At 59.6% G+C, this 14,037-nt stretch overlaps 1 protein-coding gene and 1 non-coding gene across 4 annotated transcripts in view; both read right to left on the reverse strand.

Annotated features, from left to right (window-relative positions):
• Positions 1–306: 306 nt before the first annotated feature.
• Positions 307–14,037, reverse strand: part of CYTH1 (cytohesin 1) — a 79,802-nt gene continuing 66,071 nt past the window's right edge. For 2 of the 3 annotated variants that reach the window (XM_078438072.2, XM_078438073.2), the window contains exons 10-13: positions 9,700–9,778; positions 6,306–6,377; positions 5,511–5,665; positions 307–2,115 (exon numbers count right to left, since the gene is read on the reverse strand). In XM_078438072.2, the coding sequence (XP_078294198.1) occupies positions 2,037–2,115; positions 5,511–5,665; positions 6,306–6,377; positions 9,700–9,778 (385 nt within the window). In that variant the 3' untranslated portion in view covers positions 307–2,036. The remainder of the gene's footprint in view (positions 2,116–5,510; positions 5,666–6,305; positions 6,378–9,699; positions 9,779–14,037) is intronic. The other variant, XM_078438071.2, reaches the window with a different exon arrangement.
• On the reverse strand, positions 13,514–13,615 carry LOC132688654 (U6 spliceosomal RNA). The gene has a single exon (XR_009614635.1). It is a non-coding gene; the product is annotated as a U6 spliceosomal RNA (small nuclear RNA).

A 14,037-nucleotide genomic window follows, 5' to 3' on the forward strand; every position in this document is an offset into this window, starting at 1 on the left:
GTCTGTAAACTGAAACACGCGACGTATGTTCCACCGGCCAAAGGCGCATTTCTCGACCTTAGCTCGACGTTGGAGGTTGGTCCCTTGTTTCTCTGAGACAAGAGGGGGCAAGCGGTGAGCGGTCTCCTGCAGAGCACAAGACAGCGCCTCGCCCGACTTCCCACGTGCGTTACCGCCGGACCGCGGACAGACGGGACGGACGGCCGCGCGCCCGAGGTCACTCGCCCCCCGCCTGGGCGCGCCCGCTGGCCACGGCCCTCCTGCTCACGGTCACCAGGGAAAAAAAGAGTCCGCACACGACACAGCTGCTTTGGGCAGACGTGGAGTTTATTCGCTGCGGTTCCTTGGCGCTCGTTTCCAATGCCAAAACAAAACAAAACAAAACAAAACAAAACAAAACAAAAGAAACAAAAATACAAACGAAAGACAACTGGGATAATAATTATAAGTTTTTGGAAACCCTGTCGACAACTTTCAGTCATTTCTTTATATTTTATATTTTGACAAAACTTTTCTTTTTTTTTAAACAAATACAAAATAATCTAAAAGGAGAAAAAACTATACACGGATTATGTACACCTCTGATAAATAGACGAATACTGACGCAGGGGCCTCTCTGCTATCTGCCAGAACCGGGGCACGGGACCCGGCCGGCCGCGGGCATCCAGCCCAGACCCCCTTCCGCCGCCCTCACGAGCCCCGGTAGGACCTGTATGAAGTGGGGGCCCCAGAGGGTACCCCGCCCAGCACCCCCTTCGTGCCCTTTTACGGAAGCGATTTCCACCGAACGGTGCCGGTGGAGCTGGGGTGGCGCGGCCCAAGGAGACCGCCAACTCCTCTTCCGTGAGGCAGCGTGTGCACCGCCTGGTCCCCGGCCGCTTGGGGGCGCCGGGATGGCCCGGGCCAGGCGCCATCCAGCCCGGACGAGCGGCAGGAGCGGCCCCGAGAGTCCCTGAGAGAACAGCAGGACGACTGCCTTTCGTGGCTCCCTTCACACCGTAAGTTAGGAGGGGCGAGGCCAGCTCCAGTTGAGGCCGGCCTCGTCACCCCTCGCCCCACCTGCCTCTCGGGGGACCCCCCCCCAATATGCGCCCAGGGCGGGGCCGGCTTTGAGGCAGAGGAGCCAAAGACCTAAGGTGATCGGGGAAGACCCCCGTCCTCTAAAACGAGGAGGAAGGTCTGGGGGACGGGGAGCCACCAAGTCAGAAGCAGATCAGCCGGAACCTCGCTGGGGTCACCGTCCTCACAGTTTTGGTTACTGGGTATTTAGCTCAAGGAAAAGGCTGACCTTGCATCTTAAAGCCCAACAAGAAGGATTTGGAAAGAGAGAAGATGAGCGGCCGGGACCCTCTCCTCCCCTCGGCGCCCCCGGCACTTGGAAGGGAGATGCGGGCCGCTGCAGGCCGCGGGGCACGGAGTCCCGGCCGGGTCGGAGCCCTCGTGGCACCCGCCAGCCGCCCGGGGACCTGCCGCCCCGGAGAGGCCACCACGCCGGGCAGAACGCCGTGCAAAGGCGCTTTGTCTTTCTCTTTCTTTTAAAGCACAAAAATATATCTTTATAGTACGTGGCTTGTCTTCCGTTCCACTTTTTTCTCAGCATATACTAATATATCAGCACGTGTATTTTCGGTGCACGGTTGAAGGCTTCTTCACAGGGAGATAACCGAGAGGTAACCGCTTGGCTTCGAGCTCCGCTGTCAGACCTGCCGAGCGAGAGACCTGAAGGGGGCGGGTTTGCCGACGGGCGGGGCTCTGTTCTTTCCGGAGAGAAAGGCTCAAGACCCCCCCCCCCCCCCGCCGCTCGGGCATCCCCGCCCTCCCCGCCGGTGCCACCGCCTACCCTCTCCCACTTAAAAACAGACAGCGAGAGCTGAAGCCAGTGTCCATGAATCCGGGGTGACTCCCAGCAGGGGACGCCCCTGCTCGGCAGCCCGGCCCCGCCCGTGGGGGGACGGGAGACAGAGCCCAGGGCCTCGCACGCCTCGCACGCCGGGGGCCGCACGCCTCGCACGCCGGGGGCCGCTCACTGCGCAGGCTCAGTGTCTTTTCGTGGAGGAGACCTTCTTCTTCCGCGCCGCCAGCATCTCATAGAAAGGGTCCCTGCTGATGGCTGCTCTGGACACAGAGAGGGGACAAAAGAGACAAGACTGAGAACAGGCCCGGAGACGAGCCCAGGCTGGGGCTCCTGCAGGAGCACGGGTGCCCCCCGCCCCGCTCGACGGCCACCGCAAAGGCCAAGGCAGTGGGGCCAACCTCCACGGGGTCCACACGACGACCGAAGGGACGCGAGCTTCGAGAGAGACACACGGTGCGTGTGACGAGACGATTCTGGGGCGTTCCCTGCCTGTTTCTCCCTAGACTCACGGGCAGCACGGAACCACGTTCCAGCCCAGGACGAGTGCGGTACTGGAGCTCCACGAAGACCGTGGGCGCCACGCTACCCAACCCGTCCACGGCAGGCAGTCTGTCCCGTGCACACCGACTCGACAGCCGCACAACTGGGCCGTCCACACCCTCGCTGGGCCCTCAGGGAGCGGCCGGCCAGGCCTGCTCCGCTCTGTGTGCACAGCCCGGTGAGGAGGGAGCCTGTGTCCCGGCCCCGCCCCGGAGACACCGCACAGAATGGTGACGGCAGGGCCAGCCCTGCGTCACCGTCACCCCCGGCTCGCAAGCAGGTCGCGGCGCGGGCGTCCTGAAGCCTTCCGCGAGCGGACTACTTTCCACACGAGCTCGCAAGCCCCGCCGACCAGGGTGGATGACCGCGCGGCCAACTGGCTGCGACCTGTTCAACCGAGGTCACGTGTCCCTGAGGAGCGTCTCCACGGCTCCTTGGGGCAGCGAGAACCGACGGTCCCCGGCACGTGTCCCGAGGGCACTCGCCACGAAGGCATCAGTTAAAGTGTCGGGAGCCACGGCGCTCAGGCTGAGGGCCGCACGGCCGCCAGGAGCGCGGCTTCTGGAGTCGCGGGCTCAGTCCGAGCACCAGCACCACCCCGGTGGCTCTGGACACTGGGAAGGGCCTTGCTGTGTGCCTCAGTGTCCTCATCTGGAAAACGGGATGCCTCTACTCCCCAGGCTGCGGTGAAGGGTAAGGAGACGGCGCCCAGAGAGCACGAACAGTGTGAACCCTGCACCGGAGACGAGGCGGTGCTGGGCAGAGCGGCCCCGGGGAGGGCCTGTGTGCACGCTCCCTGAAGGGCGGAACGGTAGGCCTGACTTTGCACAACGCCCAGCTTCCCCGGCTACAGTGCAGACTATCCGAAAGAGCAGCGCGGGGGAGGGCCGTGAGCTGCCACGGAACAAAACACGCTCCGATGCCCCCGTGATCACACAAGGGGTCCACAGCCCGTGGGCCACGCACACACGGGGGCGTGGGAAAACTGCAGAGGGCGCCTCAGACTGGCGAATCAGCTATCAGGACGACCGTCCATTCGGCTGAGGGAGTGAGTTGTATCCCTCACCTCGAACCATATACTAAAAATAAGTTCCACAAGGATTAAAGAATTAAGTGCTTTTTATAAGATGTACGGTGAAAACAGAGCGCGGGATACGTGGACGAGGGCCACTCACTGTCCAGGACGCCCAGGGCACGGCGACTCCTCTGCCCAGACCTCAGTGGAGGGCGTTTAAGTGTTTCTTTAAATGCTGGTCTCACGTGTACCATCTAGTGACCCAGCCCTTCCCTGGGGCACCCCGTGCTCGCCACAAGCGGAGGGCTCTGTCTCGTTTCTGGTGGTGACGACCGAGCGTCCACAGGGACACTGGAGCCTCGTCTGCTGGGCGAGGGTCACACAGGGCCCCTGCAGATGCCACACATCGAGGGGCGGGGGGGGAGAAGCTACCAGGGGCGCGCTGAGCATGCCCACCACAGGACCCGGTCTCACCCCCAGACGTCCTGGGAGCCTTCCCCATCACTCCGAAGGGGTGGGAGGCGTGCCCAGTCACCAGGGAGCCCGCCATTCACCGCCGTGCCATGGGGAAGCCGAGGTCTGGCGGGAGGGCAGGTGGCGCGCCCAGGAAGGCCTTCCGGGCCGACTCTGGGTGAGTCTGTCCTCTGCCCCGCCTTCACTCACCCGTTTGCTGTTTCACCCTGGCCCTGCCACCAAAGCAGACTCCAAGCTACAGTGCTCCCCCCTCAGGAGCAGGCTGTGGCCCGGGCGGGAGAGCGCCCGTCACAGAGGCCGTGCGGGGCTGCAGGGCCTCAGGTCACCTGGTCAGGGCTGCCCCCCTGGACTCCGGGGGAGTCACAGAGCCCAGTAACGGGCAGACTAAGGAAAGGGCCGGTGACGTCTGGCGGACCAAGCACCCGACGGGGAGAGCAAGGACGCGCTCTCAGAGGGAGCAGCCACACCGCACACGCGGGCACGATGGCCGTCTGGACAGGCCCCACAGAGGTCCCAGGGAGGGAGGAGGCGGCTCGCCACATGCGGACAGCCCTCGCCGCCGTCACCCAGCACCGTGCCGCTCAGCCAGGCAGGCAGAGCCGAGCCCGGGGCCGCTGCTGTCTGTACCTCCGTAACCCTGACAACCCTGTTCCCTCCCCACAGCGCAGCCGTGAACGGTGCGAGTCGGTCTTGGGACCCTGGGTCGCACCCATGTGACTCTGGGCAAATTACACGACCTCCACGGTCCTGTTTCCTCCCCTGTAAACGGGACAACGTACCACCGAGGGAGACTCACGAAACGTGATGATATTTTATCTCCACTGAGCTGCCGTCCTGAAAACGAGACCTGCTTCCTACGACGTGGGAGACCAGCTGGACAAATGGCACCTGTGCCTGTCGGAGAGCCCGGTCACCCGCCCCCTCCTCGGGTCTACGAGGTGCACTTTGGGAAGCCTCGGTTTGAGGTGCTCTCTTAAACACGCTGTCGTGGTCAAGCAGCTCAAGACCCACTGAGGGGCGCCTGGGTGGCTCAGTCGGTTAACCGGCCGACTTCGGCTCAGGTCATGATCTCACGGTTCGTGAGTTCGAGCCCCGCGTCGGGCTCTGTGCCGACAGCTCAGAGCCTGGAGCCTGTTTCGGATTCTGTGTCTCCCTCTCTCTCTGACCCTCCCCCGTTCATGCTCTGTCTCTCTCTGTCTCAAAAATAAAATAAACGTTAAAAAAAATAAAAAATAAAATAAAGACCCACTGAAAAGCAGCCTGGGAATTCCAGCTCTCACACAGGACCCAGGACAGAGGCGGGCGGCACTCAACAGCCGCAGCAATAAAGCATTTGAGAGGGGCACCTGGGTGACTCGGGAGCCCGAGCGTCCGACTCGACTTCGGCTCAGGTTATGATCCCAGGGTCGCGGGACCGGGCCCCGTGTTGGGCTCCTCACTGAGCATGGGCCCTTAGGATCCTCTCCCTCTCTCTGTGTCTCTCTCTCTTTCTCTCCCCACACCCCCCCCACCACTTGTACTCTTGTTCTAAAAAAAAAAAAAAATTAAAATTTGAAAAGTAAGTATCTGAGAGAGGTGAGAGCCCTTGTCAGGTGAAAGCAGGTCTATTTTTCAGATGCCACCTACTTGATGCATTTAATCCACTCGTCCTTCTCCTCGGGCGTCGGGGCTGAGATGCGGTAGACCGTGTGGTTCCCTTCCACCACCCGCCCATCGGCCTCGGTCTTACAGGCCTTGATTACTTGGTCTTTGTTGTCGGGGATGTAGAGCTCGAAGCAGTTCTGAGAATCAGAGAAGAGAGGGACAGAGCGACAAAGATCTGAGAGAGCTGCCCACCGACACAGAAACAACGTTACTTTACTCCTCAAAAGACCGTCCCGACCTCCGTAAAATATAGGCAGTGCGGATTTCCCTACGGGGAAGAGGAGCCTAGAGGTAGAAATCTGAAGAACGTAGGCTGCGCGTCAACAAGGCTGATAGCGAAGGTAGCAGCCGGATACATACACGTCTGTCCTGCTCCCAACAAACCGGAAGCAGGGAGAGCCGGACGCCACAGGGATGCGGTTTAGCCCCCGCCCCCGCCCCCAGACGCGTCGCCGGACTCCCAAGGAGAGGGATCTGTAAGGTACCCGAAGGGCCTCCCGCGAGTGGCCCCATCATGAGCGCCTGCCACTGCCTTTTAAGCAGGGACAATTCCATCCCTCGTGTGACACTCAACAGGTGACACTAAGCCACACGGACAGAATGAAGAGGTCACTTACTGACTCCTCTTTGGTTTGAACACGGAAGATAGTTTTAAAGGCAGGCCACGTTAGAGGAGCGACGCTACTTTTCAGTTCTAAGTGGATCTTTGCAATTTCAGTCCTTGTCAAAGGCCCGCCACACCTGTCCCTTGTGTCCCCCTGTCCCCCGAATACTCACTGGTTTTTTGGAGTCTTCCACCTCCCGGATACTCAGATTCTCTAACGGGATGATTCCCCGGGGCTCCTTATCCTGCAGAACAGAGACATGAAGTCCTTACTTCTGGCATCACAAGCACGAGCACGCATCCTACCGCATTCCTCACCCACAACTCCCCCGGCTCCTCTGCTCCGCCCCCGTGGCCTCGAGCTCACAGATCTGCTCTAGGGCCCACACCCTACGTTCCAGAATCAGAAAAGGGTCAGAAATGTACAGGTATGGGGCCCCCTGTAACCAGAGGCCTCTGCAAGGAGAACGCCCGGGGGAGGCTCCTGAAAGACTGAATGTGGCAAGAGCCCACGGGAGGCCCGCAAGCAGGGAGCACGCTGGCCGCTCCCACTCAGGAGACCACCCTGCTTCTCTGCCTGGCCCCCCGCCTCATCTCATCAGCCTGTGTTCCAGTGTCGGCAACCCCGGGAAGCCCTGGTCTCACCCCAGGTGCCCTGCTCGGTGCCCCAGATGCCAGGGGCCGAGCTGTGTGTATAGACTCACCCCCCGCCCCATCTTCCCCCTCGCCAGACTACACCGTCTTCAAAGAGAAACCGCCTTCCTGACAACCCCACGGACATCTAAAAATGCACCTAAACTCCTGTCCGGAACAGGGCTACAACACCCCTGCCTGCCCTCGGCCCCAGTGGCCCCCCTCCAGCACTTCCCCTCTTGGCAAAGGCCGCCCCCCCCCCCACACTCTCTCTCTCTCTCTCTCTCTCTCTCTCTCTCACACACACACACTCTCTCTCTCTCTCTCTCTCTCTCTCTCTCTCCCTGCCTGCCAGACATCTGCTGTCAACCTTCACACCTCCCTCTCCTGGATATCCAGCCAACTGACAGCCAAAGACTTCGTTCCAAGTTCAACAGTGTAGCCGGGCACCAAGCTCCTGCGGCAAATGTCCCTGAGACTCTGTGCACTCTTGATTTGCAGGTCCAGGTTCCTTTTCTTTTCCAGGGCGTGACCCCACATAACACAGGGTGTCCTTGCACATGCAGATGCCAGGAATCCGGTACTGGGATCACCTTTCTCTGTCCTCCAGAACCGGCTACCTTTTCTCGAACTGGTTTAATACTTGTTTTTTTTCCAGATACTAGCTCTCTGACTGTCTCAACCTTTCCTCTACGATAGTGATTTTATTCTCGGCCGATCTGTTCTCTTTAAAGTTTTAACTTGCTAATACGTAAGTTACAAGCCTATGATTACACAGCTATATTCTAAGTACATCATTGCGATTCTCATTTGTTTTCCAGTCTGAACCTGGGTCGGGGGGTGGGGGGTGGGGTTGGACAGTTTGTGTTCCGGCCCCTTCCACAGTCTCACGAGAGCACGGTGAGCCAAGGGCAGGGCCTCCTCCGACACCTGCCGAGCTGCAGCTCTCCTTGGGGACTGCAAATGTCCAACATCAGCTTGGGGCAGATGTAATGCTCGTGGACGCACACCCCCGGTGGACAGTTTTCCCAACTGAGTTTACAGCCCAGAGCCTTCCCTGACGCTGCAGAGTGAGGCCCATCTTCTCACTCTTCCCACGTCACCACTCCCTCCCCAGTGTCAGACTTTACCGCTGGCCAATCACAAGAGGGAAACAGTTCTACTGGGTTTGCTTCTCTCAGACTCAGGGCAATGGGGAGGCAGCGGGGGCTTCACAGAGACGCCCCCGCCCCCCCCCCCCCCCCCGCTACTGGATCCCGTCGCTGTTCTAGGTGATTCTGCGTGGAAGTTCTGCCCACCACGTTAACTGTGAGGCCCCCTCAGCGTCTGCAGAAACCTCCCTGCCTTCCGATGGCCTGGTGCAGTGCTGGCACGAGTACAGGACTCCACGATGCCGCCAGTCAGCACCCCGAAGGACACAGGGTTCTAGAATCTCACTGCACCGCCACGGAGACTGAGCCGGTGCTCGGGCGTATCGTGTTCACACGCCTGTATGTGTTTCATTCTGACCCGGAGAACAATGAAAAAATCCAAACACGACTTTTAAGATGTCCTCGGTCTTGAGATCGTTGAGGAAAAAGGCAAAATCTGGGCTGGGCGGGGGATGGGAGGGGACAGAGAGGAAGGTACCACGCTGTTCGGAGTGGTCCTTTGGGGGTGAAACAGGCAGAAGATGACTGTCGTAAGTGGTTCCCTTTCGGAACGAGTGCCTGAATCACAGGCTGATACACACTCGCCGTGTGAGAAGTTACACCCGTATGGCGTCCACAGTGAGGGAATGCCACCAAAGGAAGCCACCTGGCAGCGTGGCCAGGAACGTGCCGGGGCCGGGGCTCCTCCTAAGCTGTGCACCCGGGACTGTCATTTTCCATTTAAGTAACGCTTGTTCCGCATTTGCTACAAAAGACACTTCCTCGTCCTCACTGCCGCAGGAGGGTCAGAACAGACACCGGCTCTCCCCAACTCAGCTGCCCTGATTCATCCAAGGCACAGGTCCCGCCAGAGACGTAAGAGAGGATCGAGTTGCAGGTGGGGAGCTGGGCTGGGCCCCAGCCGACCCGCCAGGCTTTCAGGGGGCTGCATCAGAGGGAGCCTCAGAAAAGATCTTGTTTTATGATTTTCATTCTCATAGGCTCTTATTATAAGAGACTTGAGGTGCGTGGGTGGCTCAGTCAGCCGGGCGTCCGACTTCAGCTCAGGTCACGATCTCACAGTTTGTGAGTTCGAGCCCCGCGTCGGGCTCTGTGCTGACAGCTCAGGGAAGCTGCTTCGGATTCTGTGTCTCCCTCTCTCTCTGCCCCCTCCCCCCACCCCCATGCTCTGTCTCTCTCTCAAAAATAAATAAACGTTAAAAATTTTTTTAAAAACTTACAGGTAACACGTATTTACGGTTATTATTCCACTCCCGCTGAAAACCAACAAAACGTGCACGCTTCAAGAAAACTTCAGCTTAAAGCTGCACCAGCCCCCCCATCTCATTTCACTTTCTCCTCTCTTAGGCCTTTCGCTCCTGGACCGCCTCTGCACAAAGCAGAACATCTGAATTCTCCACAACGCCATTTCCTTCACCTCCCTTTCGAGGAGGCCACAAACTCTTCCTTGGCACCTGACCCAAGTTCCCTCTTTCCAACCCGGCCCCGAACCCCATTTCTGACGCCGTGTGTCCTGTCAGGCTGCCGCCTGCCCCTCCGGGCTTCTCCTGCCCCGATCCCGGCGGGGGGACGCGGGCTCCGAGCCACACCACCTTCGCCGAGACGCCCAAAGCGTCTTCGGGGCCCCCGGCTCTGGGGTCCGTCCCGGCTCCCCCTCCTCTTCACCTCGGGTCCCCTCGCGCCCCCTTCCCCACGGCCGCCTCCAACCGCATCGGACTAGAGCGGCAGCGGCCACGCAGGCCGGGCCCACCCCTGGTCCCACAGCCGACGGGCAGACGCTCACCGTTGTGTATTCAAAGTAGTAAAGGCAGTTGTCGGTCAGAATAAACCAGCGCCTTTTCCAAGTCTTGACCCTGCCACCTGCAGAGCACAAAGAGACGCGTGAGGCCGGCAGGCCGGAGCGGGCTCCGTGACGCACGAAACCCTCCCCTCGAAGAGCGCGAGGGAGGAGGCAGCGGGGGCAGGCGCCGGGAGAACACGGAGGCCATGGCAAAATTCACATCCGTGACAAGACACAGAGCCAGAACAGAAGCGCCTTTCACAGAGTGAAAGTCCGTGGGAGCAAAGCAGAGCAAGCAGGTCGGGGGCCCCCGGAGAGGAGCTCGGGACGGTGGGATGAGAGCACGGCTTCGGGGAGGGATGCCCGGGCGAGGAGGACACGCAGGGCGGGCCTGACTGGGCCGGAGACGCGCCAGCAGGAGCCCACCGGCGTGGCGGGGACGGGCCAACAGAAGAGAAAGGGGGGAGAGGGGCAGCCCCGGCCCGAGCTACACTGCCAGGTCACCCGGCCCGGGGCACACGTGGACACACGTGGACGGGCTCCGCGGGAGGGGGCGGGAGGGAAGAAAGGGGGACTCAGACGTGTTAACCCCTTCAGGGGCAAATCTACAGGCTTCCTGGAACGTGGAACTCGGACTCCCGTGGTTTCGCCCTCTACCCCACCTTCCTGATCCGAGCGAGGTTCTACTCTGGCTTCCCAGCGTCTGAGGGCCGGTGTCCTACCAATGGGACCTCCCCAGAGTCCTGGACCAGCCCAGGCGCAAAAAGCGCTCAAGGACCTCCCCAGCCCGGGCTCCCCGCCTGGAGCTCCGGACACGACGGGCTGGAGGAGGGGCCGCGGGCCAGACGGGCGCTAAGAGCAGCGGCCGCGAGCGCCCAGGGGCCCCTTCACCCTCCGCGAGGTCTCGGTGAGACCGCAACGCGGGGGCCGCGATCCTACGCGGAGGGGGACACTCGGGGGCGAGGCTCAGCCGCGAGCGGTTTCAGTGAAGCCACGCGTGCGCCCCTCGCGGCCGTGAGCCGAGCCCGTCCCAACCCCGCCCGCGTCGGGCAAGGGGCGGCTTTCTGGACGCGAAGCCCACACGAGTCAGGCCAAGGCCTTCTCGCGCCGTGACACGCGTGCCGTTTTGGAAGCACTTCCTGCCGCCCCAGCAGCACGTGCTCTTGCGGAGACTCTGCCTACAGAGAACATCGCTCCCCCGCGCCTCGCAAAGGCCTCTGGGGTGCAGAGCTCTCCTGCCCCTCGCCAGAGGCAGCTGAGAGCAGCGTGCCTGTGAGGCTGTGCCGCCAGGTGCGAGGACGCTTCCCGACGGGGCGTGAGCACTGCCCGTCGTGTGACGGGCACGACGCGCCCAGCGCTGGTCCCGGCATCAAGCGGGACCGTGGGGCTTTCCGGTCCCTCTTCCGGCTCTGTGTGGGGGCCCGAACCCCGGGGAGGTTAAGGGACCCATCGCAAGGCGCCACGGTTCTAAGCGGCACAGACCCAGCTTACGAAGGGCTCTGCCGTCAGCACGCGCACGCCGCCCACCCGCGGGGGGCCCTGTGCCAGCGCCAAGCGAGGACGGACCCCCTGCGGCCGTTTGCCAGTTGAGGTGAGCCTGTGCCTCCGGTCCCTAAGGCCCTAGGGCATGAATCAGGAGAAAAACCGCAGGTGGAAATAGGACATGCATGTGGAAAATGGGAGAGGCTGGGCAGCATCGAAACAAACGAGGATGGCAAAGAAAACAAGGAATATATTTAGAACTGGAGCCGATATGTTATAAAAAGGAAGCCCCCTCCCCCACTCGAGGGCCTGAGAAATCGGCTCTTCTGCCTCCTGGGCCGTCATCCCCACGCAGGGCTCTGTACGCGGGACACCTCGACCATGCTGACTCCCACGCGCTCCCCCCACAGGACCACCCAGGGGCACTCGGGGCTTCGGAGGGCATGGAGGGGGGGTCAGATGCGGAAAGGAAGAAGGTGGAAGGAAATCCAGGAGGAAAAGCGAAGCCGGGCAAGATTCCCTCCCTGATTATGAAAGCTTGATTTCCCCTGACAATCTGCTGCGTTACAGAGACCTCTGCCGTGAGGGATCACGGAGGTCCCGGGGGGACATTTCCAGGTTGAAAGAAACAGACATGAAACAAGCAGACAGACCAATGCGCGCACCTAGGACAGTCCCTGTGGAACTCACAGGACCCCTCCCACCCCCGTGCCGGCCAGGCGCCCTCTTCCCTGGAGCTGACAACCCCCCAGAAGGTTCTAACGGATGTCACTGTCGGGGCTGTTCTTTCTACGTGCAGCTCTCCGCTCGAGTAACGCTGGAGCACACACTTGAGGGGCTCCTCCTCTAGGAAAAACATACTCCCCAAGTCAGCAAATGGAGAAGAGGTACCAACGACATGACTCGAGGGCCAATTTTGGGTTTTTAACAATAGTCATTGAAAAAGAGGAGGGAGAAAAACAGAACATGAAATACGGAGCCAAGGTCGTAATGCGGGTCCCCTCATCCCCAGGACTTCTGGGAGGGGCTTCTGGGTTTTGTCTTTTTTTTTTCCAAGTTGGCATCACTTTGAGTTTAGGAGATGCCATCTCCCTGTTTCACGCAAAGGCAAATGTCCCGAGCTGTGTCACTTACTTCCTGTCCCGGCGTGCCTTCTGCTCAGGACATACCAGAAGCACACGGCACTGGGAAGGCAGACCTCCCTCCCCTTCCTCCTCTTCTCCGCCTGAGAAATTACCGTCACTCACGGGTGCCAATTTGAATGCAACGCACATAGAATTCGCCTGGCCAGTCTTTCCAAGGCAAGATCCAGTGAATTCTCCCTCTGTGTTTATAAACCCACCCTTCGGACGTTTTCCTGCATTACTGCCGTCAGGAAAGTTTCCGTTATTCCACGGCCTGGTACCTAGCTGTCTGATGCACCGTGTGCTCGTCCTGAAAGGGAAAACGTGAACCCCCGATCCTGAGCAGTTCCCTAGGGACTGTACAGTAAGTTAGAAGCAGCATTAACACTACCACCAGCGATTAAAAAACAAAATGACCGAAAGTAACAAAATAAAACGCTGCGGCGAGTAGAGTGGCCTTGGCAGAGCGAGCGAGCAGGTTGCGGGGTGGGGTGGGGGTGGGGGGGGGGGTGGGTTACATACCTCCTGGAGTTTGGGGCAAGGAAAAGGAGAGCCAAAATCATGGAAACATACAAATGAGGGAGAAAAGAAAATTAAAACAAAGAAATTAAACCCGACTCCTTAACCTTTAAGTGCAACGTATCAGTCATTCATGCCTGCCCGGGGGAGTCAAAATCGAAAATCGCTAGCGGGACACCCGCCACTGCCTGGCGCGTGAAGGGGGCAGCCGGTCCGAACCGCCACACGCCAGCCGGGGAAGGCAACGTCCGTGGCGCTACCGAAAACCGGGCCCCCACAATGCTACAGGTCGGTCCTCACAAAGCTAACGTTTATCAGTACATCCAGAGCCTAGAGCTGAGAGAGTCTGACGATTACCCTGGGGAAAATTTACTGTCTTTCTTCAGATGCCGACCGCTTCGTGAAGCGTGTGCAAGAACGCACACACACGTTCCCATGAATACATACGTCCATGTGTGTGCACACGAGAACACGCGTTCTTACGGCTACCTGCAAACACAGACACACACACACACCGCTGCAGGCGGCCGGAGGCCCTGCCTTCCGCAGCCTGCGAGCACATGGGGGTGAGTCTAAGCGGCCACAACGAAAACACGATGCGAACGGTCGGTTCCTGGTTTGGAGGAGGTTTAGAAAAGGTAATTCGAGGACCTGAAAACAAGTCCCACATTTCGTTAATGTTTTTTCCTTTTAAAAATACAGGATGCCTCATGAATTTACATGCCATCCTGGGGCAAGAGCCAAGATCTTCTCTGCGCTGTTCTAATTTTAGCACCTGGGCTGTCAAAGCTACCACTCAGCATTAGCACCGAAACAAATTTCACTGGAGGGGAAGTAAATCCAAGCTTGGGTGTACTTTCCAATTTCCAGTGGGTTTCCTCTTAGCTCGACCCGCCGGGCAGTAAAGACACAGAGCGGGACGGCGGCCTCTGGGGTGAGCGACTTTAGAGCCTTATCTTCAAAGGTTCTACTGGCTTTTGAACACAGGAGAAATGCCGACTCACTCGAGAGATGGTCAAGCCTCTGACCAGCGCTTTGAGGAGAATTTATAAATTAAGTCATTAGACCGAAACACAAGGACTCGGAACGTGCTTTTTAAAGGAAATAGAAACCCTACCGCTGCCTGGACTAGTCAGAAATGAAAGATTCCGTCTCAGCGGCTCCCAGAGGGGTCAGAGCAAGAGGGAAACAGCTTCTGACTTCACCGGGACCAGCG

Source organism: Panthera onca, chromosome E1 (assembly GCF_046562875.1).
Source record: "Panthera onca isolate mPanOnc1 chromosome E1, mPanOnc1 haplotype 2, whole genome shotgun sequence".
Taxonomy (NCBI): Eukaryota; Metazoa; Chordata; class Mammalia; order Carnivora; family Felidae; genus Panthera; species Panthera onca.